The sequence below is a fragment of the Carica papaya genome, chromosome 2 (genome assembly GCF_054855325.1).
Source record: "Carica papaya isolate Zhongbai chromosome 2, ASM5485532v1, whole genome shotgun sequence".
Classification (NCBI taxonomy): domain Eukaryota; kingdom Viridiplantae; phylum Streptophyta; class Magnoliopsida; order Brassicales; family Caricaceae; genus Carica; species Carica papaya.
Genome location: NC_142310.1, coordinates 36505439 through 36524003, shown reverse-complemented (window position 1 = coordinate 36524003; position 18565 = coordinate 36505439). Strand labels below are relative to the sequence as shown.

At 38.6% G+C, this 18565-nt stretch overlaps 2 protein-coding genes across 2 annotated transcripts; one reads left to right on the top strand and one right to left on the bottom strand.

Annotated features, from left to right (window-relative positions):
- Positions 1–799: 799 nt before the first annotated feature.
- On the bottom strand, positions 800–5356 carry LOC148269021 (uncharacterized). The gene is made up of 2 exons (XM_088212292.1): positions 1851–5356; positions 800–1410 (listed from the first exon to the last, which is right to left on the bottom strand). The coding sequence occupies exons 1-2, from the start codon at positions 3049–3051 to the stop codon at positions 800–802; spliced, it is 1812 nt and encodes a 603-aa protein (XP_088068418.1). The 5' UTR covers positions 3052–5356.
- Positions 5357–6509: 1153 nt separating this feature from the next.
- Positions 6510–17118, top strand: LOC110816836 (glutamine-tRNA ligase/glutaminyl-tRNA protein). Its single transcript, XM_022045163.2, has 23 exons — positions 6510–6877; positions 7415–7465; positions 7632–7703; positions 7867–7966; positions 8185–8280; positions 8571–8632; positions 8752–8859; positions 8959–9051; positions 9546–9698; positions 9806–9861; positions 10369–10459; positions 10534–10620; positions 10931–11128; positions 12048–12146; positions 13163–13294; positions 13394–13530; positions 13627–13726; positions 13811–13906; positions 14480–14580; positions 14666–14771; positions 14895–14984; positions 15087–15216; positions 16784–17118. Exons 1-23 carry the CDS (start codon positions 6746–6748, stop codon positions 16879–16881), a joined length of 2388 nt encoding a protein of 795 aa, XP_021900855.2. The 5' UTR covers positions 6510–6745; the 3' UTR covers positions 16882–17118.
- The last annotated feature ends 1447 nt before the right edge of the window (positions 17119–18565 follow it).

The window sequence follows — 18565 nt, the reverse complement described above, 5'->3', positions numbered from 1 at the left end:
GACACAACCCAGGCCCAGATAGGAGGCATCACTATAAACTGTATACTGAGGACATCGGCTACTACGTTGCCCTTACCTGGATGGTATAAGATGTCACAATCATAGTCCTTGAGGAGTTCCATCCACCTTCTCTGACGCATGTTGAGATCCTTCTGAGTGAAGATGTGCTTCAAGCTCTTATGATCGGTGTAGATCTGAAAGGTCTCTCCATACAAATAATGGCGCCAGATTTTCAAGGCGTGTATGATTGCGGCAAGCTCCAAATCATGGGTAGGATAGTTCTTCTCATGATTCTTTAGCTGTCTAGACCCATATGCTATAACCTTTCCATGCTGCATCAGGACACAACCCAGGCCCAGATAGGAGGCATCACTATAAACTGTATACCCTCCTGATCCACTCGGTAGAGCCAGCACGGGTGCAGTAGTCAGTCGCTTCTTCAATTCTGAAAAACTCCTTTCGCAGTTCTCATTCCAATCAAACTTTGCATTCTTCTTTGTGAGTCGGGTTAGAGGGGCCGCTAGACTGGAGAACCCTTCGACAAACCGGCGGTAATAACCCGCCATCCCTAGGAAACTGCGAATTTCCTTAACTGTTGTCAGCCTTTCTCAACCAAGTACCGCTTCAACCTTTTCGGGGTTCACCGACACCCCTTCCTTCGATATAACATGTCCTAGAAAGGCGGTTTGCTCGAGCCAAAATCCACACTTGCTCAACTTTGCATACAACTTCTTTTCCCTGAGTACCTGGAGGACTTGGGCAAGATGATGAGCATGTTCTTCTCTACTTTTTGAGTAGACTAAGATATCATCGTGAACACGATGACAAATTTATCCAAAAACTCTCTGAAGATTCTGTTCATTAGATCCATAAAGATGGCCGGGGCGTTGGTTAGCCCAAACGGCATAACCAGGAACTCATAGTGTCCGTACCTGGTTCGGAATGCCGTCTTGGGGATGTCTTCTGCTCTCACTTTTACCTGATGGTAACCTGATCGTAGATCTATTTTAGAAAAGACCTGTGCACTCTGCAACTGATCGAAAAGGTCATCAATCCGGGGGAGAGGGTACTTGTTTTTAATTGTTACATTGTTTATCCTTCTATAATCAATACACAGTCTCAACGTTCCATCTCCTTTCTTTGCAAAAGTAACCCCGGCACCCCATGGGGAAATGCTGTGTCTAATGAAGCCACTGTTTTGTAGCTCAGTGATTTGTTTCCTTAGCTCTTCCATTTCGATGCGGCTCATTCGGTAAGGAGCTACCGAGATGGGTTGGGTTCCTGGCTGTAAGTCTATGGTGAACTCGACCTCTCTGTCCCCTGGTAGACCGGGCAGTTCATCCGGAAATACGTCTGGAAAGTCTCGGACTACTGGAATCTCTTGGATACAAACTTCCTTCTTGGGTTTACCTAGTTAGGGAAAATACAATATCAACGCACTGGGAATTAAGAAGAAAAGAATTTGTCATTAGGGAGAATCAGTACCGAATAATTTTATTAACTTGTAAATGGCTCCTCGTTGGGAGGATTAAATACAATCTTTTTATTAAAGCAGTCTATGGTGGCGTGATACGTCGCCAACCAATCCATTCCTAGGATTACATCAAAATCCCCTGTGTCTAACCCTATCAGGTCTACCCTCAATTTCCTATCTGCTATCTCCACGGCACATGCCCTGTAGACAACCTCTCCTAGTAATGTCTCCCCCCCAGCGGTAGATACAAACAATAATGAATCAAGTCTATCAGGTGATACACAAATTTTGGAAGCAAGAACATGTGAAATAAAAGAATGTGATGCACCAGTATCAAACAAAATATGAGCAATGTGGCCAGAGATAGTATACATACCATGTACCACGTCCGGGTCTGCATCGGCATCCTTCTGGGTAAGGTTGTAAACTCTGCCCTGGATTGGAGGCCTCCCTTGATTCTGGTTCCTAGGGCACTCCCTTGCATAGTGCTGGGCACTGCCGCATATGCGACAGGTGTTGTTGAGGCGGTAGCAGGGTCGGTCCCCATGATCCCTGCCGCAGTACTGGCAGATCTTCCCACGAGCTGCCCCCATAGCCTGAGGAGGGCCCTGAGCGGCAGGCCTGGGTCTCTTACTGGGTTGGACAGGCATGGCAGGCGCTGGCCTGCGGAGCGGGGCTGAAGGTCGGGAACTTCCCGCTAGCTGAGGGCGGGTGTCGAAGCTCCTTTCTATGATCTGCACCTTTGCCAGGACTGCCGAATATGTCTCGAGCTCCATCACCAACAAGTGCTGTCTGATCGCCGGGCGGAGACCCCACTGGAATTTCCTGGCCTTTCGGCCCTCATCCAACAATGTCTCCGGGGCATGTCGGCCCAGCTCCAGGAACTTGCGGGCATACTCCGACACTGTCATATTACCCTGGACCAACTGAGCAAATTCCATTTCCTTTAAATGTTGGATGTGTTTAGGGAGATACTCCGCATGGAAAGCCGTTAGGAACTGCTCCCAAGTAACTGGTACAGGCAAGGTGGCCCGCTTGAGCTCCCACCAGCGTACTGCTTCCCCTACCAGCATGTAGGAGGCAATGGCAGCCCTCTGCTCAGGAATTACTCCCAAGGTCTCAAATGCTCTCTCAGTCTCCGCCAGCCAGTATTGGGCCTCTTCGAAAGAGGATCCCCCTGAAAAAGTAGAAGGGTTCAGTCTCCTGTACCTCTCTATGAAGCCGGGGTCGATCAAGGAGGGAGCGGGGTCCCGAGGTAGAGGGACTGGGGCCGGCTGAGGGTGAACTGGGGGACCCTGTGGTGGCGCCTGCTGATGGGGTGGGGGCACTAGAATGTGCTGTGGCGGTACCTGTTGGTACTGTGGAGGAACAGGCTCCTGCCGGGGTGGCTCGGGATCAGCCTGCTGTAACGGGGGCTCAACCTGCGCTAGCGGGGGAGGTCCGGGTAACTCCCTTATCTCCTCTTGCCTTCGCTGAGCAGCTACGAGAGCTTCCACCATCTCATATAATCTGTCCAAATCCTCCCGAAGCGAATTATCTTGGGCCGCTCGGTTTAGTGGGGGCCTTCCTCTCCTCATTTCTGTGTACCTGCATTTACAAGGAATGGTTGAGTAACGACCAATCGGTGAGTATTTCTTTAAAGGACTATAGTGTAAGGGATGGGTCCGAGGAAATGCGGCTCTGATACCAACTGTAACGACCCCGGAAATATTAAAATGAAATGAGTATTTAAATATATCAAATGCGGAAGCGAGATCAAAATTTCAGTTAACATCCCTTACACGAAAAACCAAAAACGTACTTAAAATATAAAAGATTAAACTAACTAAGAGAGAAACTCGAAAATAAAACTATGAGTATGACTACAGAGTCTCTAGGTATCCCCTTCGTCGTCCTCCTGCGGAACGGGCTCGGGAACCATGTCTTCCTGATCTGAAATGGTTAAATAAGGAGTGAGCTACACTAGCCCAGTAAGAACATCACGATATCTCACCGTCACGGAGGTAAAGGTGGGTAGAAAAACACAAAAAGACCAATGGAGCATAATTTACAATAAACTCGTTTATTAACATGAAAACCTTTACCATCCACTTACCTCGGTGGAATTTATGAAAACAATATAAGAAAAATAATAACATTATCACAATCATGGAATAATATAAGCTGTAAAACATAGCACTTATCACGCCTTTTGTAATTCAATCATTATACAACATATCCTATTCTCATTTACCAGCCTACTAGTATCCATGGGGGTCCCTAGGGGTCCCGCTACCCGTTAACCTTTAACATTCATAATCAGTTTCCAGGGCCGTCCCCATACCCCGTCCGGTATGGGCGCCAAAACCATAAACCTCAATACCCCGTCCGGTATGAGGGTGAAACGGGCCGTCCCCATACCCCGTCCGGTATGGGCGCCAAAACCATAAGATCTCCATACCCCGTCCGGCATGTGAGACCACAATCCCGGTAGGGTTCCCTACGGACCCGGTCCATCCACCATCTCCCAGGATATCTAGTCAGGCTGACCCCATCATACAATTATCAGTCTACACAATGTTTCATTTTCCTTTTCCTCAATAAGCATCATCAATTCACATTTGAACAAGCAAATCGTAATTCATGCCGAACAGACAACATACAGTATCAGTTCTTCAGTCATTCAACCCATAATTAATAAAACAGTAATATATGCATTCGAAACTATAAAATGAACACATCAAACCCCATAATGCATTTAAAGCTGTAAAACAGTGTAAAACAGGCCAAATAACAGTAAATCATCAATCACACTAGACTCGGGCTCCATTAGCAACCTTAAGCAATTTCACACATGCGTTAATTCAAGAAATACCGTTTTATCATTTTGAACTTTAATACCGTGATAGGAAATAGGGTGAGGGGTCCTTACTTGTTTTCGAGATCCGAATACGATTCACAGTGCGCCTGCAGGCCGTCCCTAATTTTTCCCTGAATTTTTCCCGGGAAACTGAAACACACTAAGAGTACCTGCACGTGTTCCAAAAAAATCCAAATTAGGCCCAGGGCCTCTTTCGGCCCAAATCGCAACTCCGGCACGGCGGCTCCGCCGTGCTCCGGCGACGGCGCCGCCGCTGGCGGCGGCGAGTCGCCTTGGGTTGGCTGTTTTCGGCCGTTTTCGGCCGAATTCGGCCACGCTCGCATTGGTCCTTGTCAGAAAACAACCCTAGGGCCCTCGGGGGGCCAAAAAATCACGGAAAAACGGAGCTTACCGGCGGCGGCGCTCTCGGGTGCAGCGGCTCTCCGGCGAGGTTCGTGTTTTGGTGATTCGGCTCCGGTCAACCTGTAGAGAAAAGAATGGTGATCACGGTGATATAAAAATTGCATCGAACGGAGGCCGGGAAGGGCCTCGTCGGAGGCAAAAACCGAGAGGGGGCGCGGCGGCGTTGCTGGGCTTCGGCCGCGTATTCCGGCCGTTTAGCCGGGATTTCGGCCTCGATTTGGCCATAGGAGGAATCAGCGGGGAAAAACGAGTCGGGGGTATGAAATTTGCCTCGATCGGCGGTCGGAAATTTCCCTGGTGCGGCGGCGAGTGGCGGCGGGTGGCGGCGGTCGGCCTCTGGTTCGTCTTCTCCGGCGAGTGGCTGGCGGCTAGGGTTTGTGGTCTGGTGTGGAGGTTCTATTTATAACCCATTGCCTTTTGATCACAGCCGTTCATTTCGTTTTAATCTGGGCCGTTCGTTTTTGATTGAATCTGGGCCGTCCGATCGCGCGATTGATCTGGGCCGTCGGATCGCACCCACGCGGATCGCCAACGTGGCTCCTTTCGGAGTGACGCGATCTTGCCACGTGGCAGGCCCTGGTTGGCCAGGACTGCTGACCGGGCCTGCTGACGTGGCTGCTGACGTGGCCCCTTTTTTTTTTTTTTTTTTTTTTTTTTTTTTCCTCCTTTCCGGGTGCTACATCCAAAATGTATAATACATCATTATCCTTTATGGGTATTGCCGATTAATATATTTAATAAATTGAATTGTTAATATTAAATAATACGTTTTAAACGAAAGATAATAAAAATATTTAATTTAATGATTATTTTTAATATATTATAATTGATATATATATAATTTTATATGTGATATAAGACGTGATATTTACTTGCATATATTTATAAAATTTATTTAAATATATATATATATCTATTCCTAAACATTGTAGAAATGAATTTTATTAATTTTCATTTGTGGGCACATGTCACATGTTTTATTAATTTTCATTTATACCACGTTGTGTGGTATAAATGATCTCCTAGGAAAATTTTATTGAGCTGTTATTCTCTGCATTTTCAAGTACCATACGTCTTTTCTGTCGGGATTTCTACACCGTCCGATTCTCGTCATATCGTCGCCTTATATTCCGGATTTCTGTTCTACGCGGTCGTCACGTGATAATCACAGATAACAATGGTGAGTCTAAGCGATGTACGTAAGTGAAAATTTCGTATGCAACCAACTCCACAGCAGTCGTAATAATGGTGGCGGGAGAATATAAAAATATAAATATAAGAATACTGTGATAATATATACAGAAATTTACATATTCGAAAATTTTAATATATAAAAATAATATTTAATATTTAACATATATATATATATATAATAATTCTTCATTTAATTTTTAAAATAATTGTACACTTTATAAATTGTGATAATACATAAATATTATTTATTTAATATTTTAAATATAAAAATAAGATTTAATTTTTCTATTACCTCCAATTTATAGGTTATACAATTAATTTTTAAAATTATAATCTAATCTGTTTATAATAATATTACAGAAACAGACAAAATTACCTAAATGGGCTCGGAGTCTCGCACGTGAGTCCGAGTCAAGGCCCAATGAAAGTTTACTCCGTCAACGGGCTTTGACTTCAACCAATCACCGTCAAATAATGAATCGGATTCATCTCAGTCTTACGTCGGATTGACCCGACCCGACCGGACCCAATAGCAGGTCCACTAAGATATTTCCAAAGCAGGAAAAGAAGAAAATCGAGTTGTATGTCCAAATTCCAACCTCGTTGTCAACGGATTCTACTTCCATAGAATCTTTCTATCCCGGTATTTCCCTTCCACAGCCCCGAAACGCATTCAGATTCCATTTATTTATTAGGGTTTCTCTGTGTTTAGATAGTGTGTTCTCTCTAACTTTCAGCTTCGGCTCTCTGACTTTTTAAACCCTAGCTTCTTCTGTCTTTCTCTTCTCGAACTTCCCGTTTTCCAATCAGTGACAATGGTGGTCAAAGACGAGAAATCCGAGAAATCATTGGAGCTGTTTCTGAAGATTGGTTTGGATGAGCGAACTGCGCGAAACACCGTAGCGAATAACAAGGTTACTGCCAATCTGGCGGCCGTCATTCACGAGGTGTGTCTATCTGATTTAATTTTTTCTTTTTAATCTGACATGCAAATGCTCTGTTGTTGAATTGGAATAACTGGTTCTCGGTTGCTTTATTTGTTTCTGGTAGAAATTTGGTTATAGTTCAGTTCAAAGAAGTGGAAGCAGAATTGAATGTAAAAACTTATTGACCTTGGCGAGTTTGTAACTTGGCATTGCGGCTTATTTCTGTCGAGGAATGCATTTCTTCTTCTTGTGATTAATTTCTGCAGTTTGGGGTTTGGTGTAGCTGGCAAGAGGAGTTTTAATGCTGGGAGTATTAGATAATTTGCTTAATTGGGATGCGCCTGGGATAAATTTAGGCTTGAACTCTTTCTATATTTCTTCATTTACTAGTGTTTTTGGTGTTCGAATTTCTTTCAATTTTTTTTCTCCTATGTTTCTCAAGCTTACAAACTGCCCATTTCTAATACCATTTTCTTGTTTCTCTTTTGTTATCCTATTCTGCTGTCTGGATCAGAATGCTTATGCATGTCATAATTGTCTTTGTTATGTTATTTTCAGGCTGCTGTTACAGATGGATGTGACCGCGCCATTGGGAATTTACTTTACACGGTACGATATCAAGTTACTCGTGTCCAGCCATTTATATGCTTTTCCCTTATGAATTAATTATTTGAATTTGGGGAAAGTATTTTGTAAATCCTAAATCTCAACCCCTACTTACTGGTCAAAAGGATTTATTTTTAAGTTAATTTGAGTGTAAACAAATATTTAACAGGTTGCCACGAAGTTTCCAACAAATGCTTTGGTGCATCGCCCAACTGTGCTTGAATATATTATATCCTCTAAGGTTTGCAGCTGCTCTCATTATTTTTAAGTTCTATGCCTTTAGGATTGACTACAACAATAATTTCTTTTGGTTTTTCTATGTTTGCTCTAGTTTACGGTGTTTGTTATCAAAACTGTTTTTGAAGTATCCGAACTAATTATTCTTTTCTGGTAATAATTTGCAGATTAAGACTACAGCTCAGTTGGATGCAGCATTTTCATTTTTTGCAGCTACTGGTTCTGAGAATTATAAGTTGAATGAATTTGAGGAAGCGTGTGGTGTTGGTACAGTAGCAGAACTAATCAATTTGATTTGATGCATCTATATTTTCTCTTTCTGGGTTCTTAGTGGGTTTATTGTGTTTCTGATCACAACATTTTTTGTTTAATTTATAATACATTAATGACTACCAGTTTATAATATAGTCTTTCCATTTACTTGCGTTTTGCCCATTGTACTTTAGAGATATAGACACTGATTACTTCTCTGGGGTTGTAAACAGGAGTTGAAGTCTCAGAGGAGGATATTGAGCAGACTGTTAAGGAAATTTTTGAAGAGAATAAAAGCACAATTTTGGATTTACGTTACCGGACTAATGGTTAGCATTTTCTTCCCCATATTTTTCCCTTTCTTGCATGCAACAAGTTACATCTATGACTTCAGAAAGCATGGTTAGTATGTTCTTACTGTTATATTTTCCCATCTGTTTCAGTCTGTTCTCTGCATTTTATTTTGATAAAGATGATTATTGGCATTTGACTAGTATGTTGCTTCGGTGATTTGTTCACAAGTGTGCAATCTAGAAATATGAAATGACTGTTTAAACTCTTCATTTTAACTGTTCCATTTTGCTCAGTATTCTAACGTGGTGTCTATACTTCTTTGTAGTTGGTGAATTAATTGGGCAAGTTAGAAAAAGGCTTCCATGGGCTGACTCAAAGTTTGTTAAGGTGAATGCTCTTGCTTTTTGATGTGAAAATTCATGTTGAAACAACTGTTATTGGTTGTTTTAAGTGTCTAGAAATTTTTGAAACACTGCTGATTTCTCATCCTTTTTTTTCTCTTACAGCAACTCATAGATGCGAAGTTGTATGAACTTCTTGGTGAGAGAACTGCAGCTGATAATGAGAAGCCTTCAAAAAAGAAAGAGAAGAAAGAAAAGCCTGCCAAAGTTGAAGTGAGTCCTGTGACATGTTATTAATAGTATAAAGCTCTTGCATTATAGTGTTCCATAGTGGATCTGTGATATTCCTCCCATTCTATTCTTCTTGTGTAGGATAAGAAGAGTTCTGAGGATACTCCAGCACAGCCATCTGAAGAAGAGCTTAATCCATACTCAATATTCCCTCTGCCAGAAGAGAATTTCAGGGTAATTAATTCCCTAATTTTTGTTAATCTATGTTAAGATATCTTTTTTTTTTCACCCCCTTGGTGCTTGTGAATTGATACTATTTTTATTTCAAACAAAAATCTTTTTTTTTTCTTCATAAAGTTAATGCATCATTTATGACTAACAATACTTTTCCTGCTCTTTTGTTGAATGATGGACCTCTGTATATAGTTTTATGTAAAAAAGAAAAGGAATAAGTCCAAGATATTCAAAGAGCCACTTAAGGTTATTGATCTAAGACTTGTGATGATATCCCATAAATATGAAAAAAGGGTGCTATTTACTAATGGAGGAAAAAAATGATAGATGAATAATTTATGAGTTGGAGAAAGATTTAGATTAGCCATTGAGAACGTTAATTTCACTTTATCCCTTGGCTATGGTCTCTGCACACGTGTAATTGTCTTTGATGCTTTAAATTCTCATACGCAGCAATATGTTGGCATTATGATGACTCTCTTGTGTATTATCAGGTGCATACTGAAGTTTTTTTCAGTGATGGCTCTGTGCTAAGATGTAGCAATACGAAGGAGATGCTTGACAAGCATCTAAAGGTGACAGGGGGGAAAGTATTCACTCGTTTCCCGCCTGAACCAAATGGATATTTGCATATCGGACATGCGAAGGTAGGATGTGTTATTAAAACCAACTCCTAAGAAGAATTGTATAAAGTTACTGGTAGACCCTATGTTTTTAGGTTTTCGTCTTCCCTCATTCCAGTAGCTTTTTTCAGGCAATGTTTGTTGACTTTGGTCTGGCGAAAGAGAGAGGTGGGTGCTGCTACTTGAGGTGAGAATTTTGATTTTGTGCTTTGATTTAAAATAGAGTTTGTAGATGTTTGTTGTTCAGATTCCCTTTTTTCCGTTAAATCTTAAATAAAAAACATGTTCTAATATATTTATAATATTCTAAAAGCAATAAGCTAATATCTATATAGTTCCATTTATTATTTCCGTGCAGTTCTACCGTGTTGTCATCTGAGTAATCTACTTGACTCCTTACTGCTTGTGACTATAGTGAATGGGTGTTACATTCACAAGTCAATACAATGCAGCATATTTGAGACTGTTAATTTTTAAAATTGTGATTTCACTTCTTCCTTTTCCTCTTGTAGTTTAGCATTTTTTTATAATATAGAAGGAATATGACTCAGAACTTACTTGGTTGTAAAGGTCCAGATTTAGTATTTAGAAAGCCAAATGAGTGAACAATTAGAATTTAGTGGCTGATGTATATTTTTTAATATGATGTTTCTCTTCAGCTGTATTCATTTCTGAATTTTGATTTCTTATTTAGATATGATGACACGAACCCTGAGGCTGAAAAGAAAGAATATATTAATCATATTGAAGAAATTGTTCAGTGGATGGGTTGGGAACCTTTCAAGGTATAACATATGCTACGTGAAACTGTTTTCTTGATCTGGAAAAGCTTTTTAATATGTACTACATTTGTGAACAGATTACTTACACCAGTGACTATTTCCAAGATCTGTATGATTTGGCAGTGGAGTTAATACGAAGAGGCCATGCTTATGTTGACCATCAGGTTTTAATGCGAATCTTGATGATATAGCTATCTATATTATTGCTTTTGTCTTCGCTTTTCCTTTTCCACTTTTCCTTTTTAGAACTTTTATCAAGGGAAAGGAATGAGAAATTATTATTTTTTGAAATAAGAAAGGAATAAGAAATTATCTAGCATGTTTCTAAGTTATTCACAAGAAGCATCCTTATTATTTGCTTGACTGCAAAGCTTCTAGGGTGAACTTTTTTGTATCACAGTCACATTCTAGCATTTTAGCTAGTGGATATTTTAATGCTGATATAGTCCACCCAAATGGCTAATGTTTTCTCAGACCCCTGAAGAGATAAAGGAGTACAGGGAGAAAAAGATGAACAGCCCTTGGAGGGATAGGCCAATTGCAGAGTCATTGAAACTTTTTGACGAAATGAGAAGAGGCATGATCGAAGAAGGCAAAGCCACTCTCAGAATGAAGCAAGATATGCAGAGTGATAATTACAATATGTATGACCTAATAGCCTATCGTATCAAGGTAATTTTCGACGATTTATTATAGAGCAAAGTAGTATCTTTTAGCCCTGTGCTTTGGCCTTATTGTTAGTATATGCATTGTTTTTCATTTTGTGACAATTCAGACCATATATTTTTTTCTTATTATTTCACATAGAACTGTTAGGTTTTTAGAGGACATAAAGACGCGATGCATGGTTCAGATATGAAAGGTTTGTGTTTTGGGTTTTAAGAGAAAGATAGAGATAGAAATAGAGAGGAGGATCAGAAGAGAACAGAAGGGTTTGAACGAATAGAAACAGAGAAAGAAACCGAGAGAGAAAAAGAGATTTCCGAGGGGAAGAGGATAGAATATTTGAGATTTAATCTCCAACAAAAACTTAGGTCCTTCAAGGTTACAAATGAAGAACTTAAATACAAAAATGGTGCATGAATATTTGATGCCAAACACCAAACACCTCCATGGAACGATGTGGAAGCTGTTGGTCCGAAGGGATGCATCATGTTGATTCCCAAACCCTAATCTTAATTAGTCTGAAATGTCCCTCCCGATCTCCATCCACATGTCCAAGCTGAGGAATGGATGTCCAGGATCTTTCCCACCATTTTTCTTTCTGTTCATTATTCACTTATCATTAACCTAATTTTATTATAATGAAAAGACAAAACTACCTCTACACAAACTTTCCCATTTTTACCCATGGTTCCTTACAATATGCATGTGTCTAGGCTTCTAAACAGAGAATTGTATGGCAATAAAACAAGAAATTACTAGATAATAGCCTAAAAAAAATGATTTTATGTGAAATGAGAAGCCAGTGTTTACACTGCAATAAGGCCATACAACAGGAGGTCAGACTGTAATTTGCCTGTTAACATAATTACTGGACATTTTAAACTCTATATATTCTAATTCTCCGTCTTTCCTTTGTACTATGCAGTTTACTCCACATCCACATGCAGGGGACAAGTGGTGTATATATCCAAGTTACGATTATGCTCATTGCATTGTCGATTCTCTTGAAAATATTACGCATTCAGTATGTATTCTTATTTTTTGTTTTTTTTTTTTGCATTTAATCTTCTTTCTATAGCAGCAGATCAAGGACTGCAATTTGTTGCTATGGCTAAATAACTAGCCTGCAGATCCCTTTGGTTATTATGTCCAAAATAATAGCAATCTTCTGATGATTAACTGTGGGTCCAACTTGGTGTTCTTTTTGTTTCATCACCTGTAATGATTATAAGACAGTGGTTCATTGTCTATCAGATTAATCATTTTGCTTGTTTTAGGATACAGAGTTGGATGGAGGATTTTTTAAATTAGTATTTGTTATGGAAGTTCATTTTTATGAGTTTCTGATGAGTCCCTCCTGTGTATGTCTTTCTTATGATTGATTTCATTGCTTTCGTTTTTATTCAAAGAAAATCTCGTCTTTGAGCTTACTGTGTCGTGACTGTTTGAGCTAGGGCTTTTTTATTTGTAGCATACATGTGAGACTTGTTTTAACCAAAGTATATTTTAAAGTCATTCGTTTTCTCTTATTTTTATTACTATAGCATCCTATGTTTGCTTCATCCATGTTGTCTGTTATGCTAGATTGTTACCGTCAATAATTGGTAGAAGATTTGACGACAATAAATTTCCAGATTCTGTTCAGAAGAAGGGGGGGGGGGGGGGGGGGTTGTATGTTTGTGGGGGTTAGGTTGAGTTCTGGTTTCAGAGTCTTTGTTTGTCCTGCTATTGTAGTTTGCTTTAAGAAATATATGCTGGCTATTGTAGGTTGAATACCATTCTCGCTAGCAAGAAGTTATAAAAGTAGTTTTGAGGTGCTTGTATGTAAATTTTATTTTATGATCCATGCTAGGAAGGTTACCCCTTGGTTTTTTTCTGCAACTTGCTGTTGCTTTGGATAAATGACTTTCCTAGCAGGTGGCAATCTTACATGCGATGTTTATTTTTGGTCATCTTTTTCTGAATCTACCATTTCTGAGCATTTATATTAATCATGTGAAGTTTCATTGCTTCTGTTTAACTTGCGTATACTTTTTGTAGCTGTGCACCCTCGAATTTGAGACACGCCGTGCATCATACTATTGGTTATTACATGCATTGGGACTTTACCAACCTTATGTATGGGAATACTCGAGACTCAATATTACAAACACTGTAATGTCAAAGCGTAAGGTGAGGTCATTTTTGGCAATTTTCTATGGAAAGCTGAGATGTTTTTAACATGTTTTGCTATTGAAAAATATAGTAGTTGACTTTACCGTGCCTCTCCAGCTCAATTTCTTGGTGACAAACAAGTACGTTGATGGATGGGATGATCCCCGCCTTATGACCCTTGCTGGGTTACGGCGTAGAGGTGTTACATCAACTGCAATCAATGCCTTTGTTCGGGGGATTGGAATCACTAGAAGGTTGAATTTTGTACGATATTGACATATCATAGGGACAATATTTTTGAATAGTTTTTGGTCACTGTTTTAACAAATACTTGCCATATTATGTTGCAGTGATTGTAGCATGATACGTTTGGACCGGCTTGAGTATCACATTAGGGAAGAACTGAACAAAACAGCAGCTCGCACTTTGGTCGTGCTACATCCTCTCAAGGTGGTTATTTTTGGATTGGATCTTTATATGACATCTTATAGAAGTGCCTGGCTTAATTTTATTTTATTTTTTCTACATTCCTAGGTGGTCATTACAAATCTGGAGTCTGGCACAGTTTTAGATCTTGATGCAAGGCAATGGCCAGATGCTCAGACAGACGTTTCATCTTCTTTTTACAAGGTGACTTAATTAGGAGTTGAATTTACCTCTTTGAAAATAAAGTATGATTCCATAAGTTCGAACAGAATTTGCGTGTTGGCATGTTGTATTTTATTTTAGAAAAAAATGTTGGCATGTTGTATCTTGTGCACTATAGCTTCCTCTCAATTCTCTCTCTCCCTCTTCCTTTCTCCCCACTTGACATCTAATAATTCAGTTTAGTGTTGTAACCATCCAATTTTCTCTCTCTCCACTTGACATCTAATAGTTGTTCAATTTGGTGTTGTAACCAGCTAACAGTTGTGTAATTTAGTGTTGTAAGCATTCCAATGTCAAATAAAATTCTTGATTCTGTTTTCCAAATAAGGGGCCATATAGCATTATCGTTTCGTCATTGTTGGATTTCTTTTCTTGATGCTTTGAATGTCAGGTAATGTGAATGGTGTATTTGTTAAATGCCAATTACAACATCTGGTTGGGCTTAGCATGCGCACTATTTCTTAAAACAGGGTTTCAATATAAATATGATATTTTAAAGCAAATGTTTTTGAGGTTTTATTCTACAACTTTGTGCTTTCCTTGCTGTTGTTCCAGGTTCCCTTTTCCAGAGTTGTATACATTGAGCGTTCTGATTTTCGTATGAAAGATTCAAAAGATTATTATGGTCTTGCTCCCGGTAAATCAGTTCTTCTCAGGTATGCATGGCGTTCCTTATTTATTTGTTATATAAATGAGGAGACCTGGTTCTGTTTTTGGTTATGAGCCTTTCAATGCGCACAGATATGCATACCCCATAAAATGCACAGAGGTTATCCTAGCTGAGGATAATGAAACTGTTGTTGAGATCCGGGCAGAATATGATCCTTTAAAAAAGACAAAGCCAAAGGTTATTTTGTTTCTTACTTTCTTTTCTGTCATACTGGAATTTGATGTTGATAAAAGATTTGTTTTTGGTTGCAAAATATGCTCTCTTTTTTCCCCATAAACGGAGTTTCCATCTTTTGTGCAGGGAGTTCTTCATTGGGTTGCTGAGCCTTCCCCAGGGATTGATCCGCTGAAGGTGGAAGTCAGATTATTTGAGAAACTTTTTAACTCTGAGGTTTGTTTTCTATTGCTTTTTAGGACCGTAATTTTTTCTTTCATCATTTTTTTTGCTTTGAAAACATGATGAGATATAACAATTTCTTGAACTTTGCTTCAGAATCCTTCTGAACTTGATGATTGGCTTGCCGACCTAAACCCACATTCCAAAGAGGTGATACCTGATGCATATGCTGTACCATCAGTCCAAAATGCTGCTGTTGGGGACGGATTTCAGTTTGAAAGGCTAGGTAGGTTTCAGAAACCTTGTCTTTCCTCATAGATGAAAGATTTGAAAGTATATAAAACTTGAATCATGATGGAGTGATATCAAAATCAATCTCTTCTGAGCAGTTGTCTCAATATCTAATTATTCTATTTAAGCTATGGAATTATGGAATCTGAAAGTCAAAAATTTCCTAGAAGGTTATGAGGGTGGAAATCCATTTGAACAACTATTAACTCAATATTGACTAAATTTACGTGGATAGAAAATTTATCTTTTATTTGCATTTTAGGAATCATGTCTAAGCTGATGGATCAAGGATAAAGCTGGTTTTACTCTTAAAGAAAAGGAGCATGGTGTTTGTTTTAGTCATTTTGGCTTACAAGGAGAAAAAAACTAAACTAAATTCTTTTGGCCTTATGAGGCATGAAATGAAGCCTATTTCGTCTTTTGTGCTTTTTACACATATGCATCCATTACAAATTAGAATAAATCCATTTCAGTCCCTACTATATTTGTCATGTTACATTTAGGTCCTAGAATCTTTTTGATAATAATTTTTGGTCCTTAAACTTATGAAAATTTGTATTTTTTTTATACAAATGTGAAACTTTCGACAAGAAATGGAAGAAATCCTTCTTATTTTTCCATATTTTAGTTTTTATTTAAGCCATGCAAATGAAATAACATATATCAGCAAAAAGAGTAGGGCTAAAATAACCATTTTTTGGAAATTATTTTCAAATCCTAATCCTAAATAAAAACGACATATTTTTTGAGTCATTATGGCACTGATGAACAACTAATTTTGTTACTTTTGTAAAAAAATTTATTAAAAAAATTACTTTTGGAACTATGAGTTTAGGGACTGAATTATGATGAAAAAACTTTTGGGACTAAATTGCATTGTAGCTCATAATTCATACATTAAATTGGTAATTTACCTTAAAAGTTGTTAAAATTTTGCCTGTGATGTTTTTAATAATATTTATTAACTTTCTCAACTTATGAACACTTTTGAACCTAACACTCATTATTCGTGTAAAATTTGCCAAACAACCTACAATAACCAAACACATTTTTTATTCTTTCAACATGTTTTACGAGGTTATAATCCTTACAGCCTATACCTTGAAACAAGGCCAAACAAATTGGCCTTAAGAATTCACTTGTGTGCTATCTGTAGTAGGAATAAAAGTTACAGTTTCCTCGGACGTTGTTGAATAATAGGTGAAATAATTATGTAGGCAAATATTGACTGTTCTGTTGGAATTTTGTTGTGAGAATTGCTTTTTGGATGGTTAAATGTATGTGGACTGGCTTGTTAATTTTGTTGTTGGATAGAATACTTTGCCTGTATGGTTGTATTCTATTTCTGGCAACAAGTTTTCCCCAGGTTGGTTGGTTCTGGATACCGTTGCATACTACAAATCACTGGGTTGAAGTCTAACTTTTCGTGCTTCATCTTTGCTCGTCTGTTCTGGCAATATTTACTTCCATGTTTCTTCTGACTTAAGACATATATCTCTGATTTGCATATTGATCTTCGTTATGTTTTTCTCGGCTGCCTGACGTTCTGCTTGCAATTCCAGGCTATTTTGTAGTTGATAAAGACTCCACCTCAGAGAGACTGGTCTTCAATCGAACCGTCACGCTCAAAGATGGATATTCTAAGGGTGGTGGGAAATAGAAATCTATCAGCATACGGAGCTGGGAACAGAAAGGGATGTGCCAGGTGATACAAATTAAAAGTCGATGTTTTATGACTACTTTATACATCTGTAAATTACTATCTTTATTGACCTCAGTTTTTAGATATAAAATCTACTTTGCCCGGCTGTACTTACCTTTTATATCAATTATATAGATAACACTCTTGTAACTTTTTGTTATAACTTATATTATCCTTTGGTTGCCTATCTCGAAATTATCATGTCAAATGCTGTGGGGCTCCTGATGTAGCCACTCCATGATCCCTTTTGAGACTTAGAGAACCCACTGATAATAAATTTTATCATCCGTACAAAGGCTCCTCGTGCATTGCATTGATTGAGTAGGCTCCTTTTCATGGACTTGTGGACCAAAATTTGCTGACTTCTTGGTTGAGTTAAAACTATTTATTTATTTTTTTTTATCTTTAAAGTTTCAACCGACCTCTTGGTGGAATTATGAGTCAGTAGTATTTGACACCTTTTATCCGCATGATCTCTTCTGACTTCCCCTGGTAAACCATTCTAATTTAGGTACCCATCTGTTTTAGGTTAGTGGAATTTTATTCACAGCCCAATGTGTCTTAAACCTTATTCTTCTCAATCTTAGGGGGGGAAACGTGAGTCTCACATGGTTTAAGGCTTTTTTTTTTTATTTTTTTTTATTTTAATTGAATATTCCTTTTTAATCATCTGGGAATTTATAAGATTTAAGTAATATATTTTATAACTCGTGATATATCAGAATAAAATTATATCTACTCTAACCCTTGAAATATTCAACAGATTATATGATTTTATTTTCCAATTAATAAATTATGTTGTATTTCTTTACTTTGTTTATTCTGGAGAATTCAGAAAGAGAAAAAGGAAGAAGCATCATAAAGTAATGCGAATGCAGGGGCCAACGCAAACCAAGGGGTTGCGTCACAAATCTGACCAACATGGTGATGCTTACATCAAATTATGCAGTCAGACCCTATGACCCAATCTTGGCTGGTTGCTATCTTGTGGGGAATCACTCCTACCACGGGCAGCACAAGTCTCTCTCTCTCTCTCTCTATATATATATATATATATATATATATATATACATATAAAATAGTTTCTTCATATTGAGATTTAAGGTTACTGTTATTGGAGCTAAAGAAGGTGATAGGCTTAAAGAAGAAGTAGAGAATTTAGTGAGAGAATTTCTTTGCAAACTCAAGTAAGAGGAAAAAAAGAATGCAAGTCTTGATGTTACAGTAGGTTTAAAGTATATGGGGCATGAGAGGAGATGGTAAAACAATGAACAAATGGCAGGTTTAGATATAAGGTAGCGTTTCGTTTCGTTGGACCTACCCGAGGAGGTTACGAAAGAAAAGAGAGGGTTGAATTGATTCATGCATCATAAATATGATTTGGGTGCTGGTGAGAGTGGTCCCGGGGGAGGGGGGATTGTTGTGTTAAATGAAAAAGTACCAATAAGAGAGGTGAACAAGTACTCTTCCCAAAGGGCAGAAGCATGTTGAGACAGAGAGTTTAGTCTCTTCACGCTTTGAGATTGAAAAGGAAAGCCATTGAATTGATTTGATTGAAAATGTGAGTGATAGGATTGAGTATCTAATGAACTTGGAGACTATATGCTAATGCCCACCTCACATCATACCCTTTTCCTTGTTT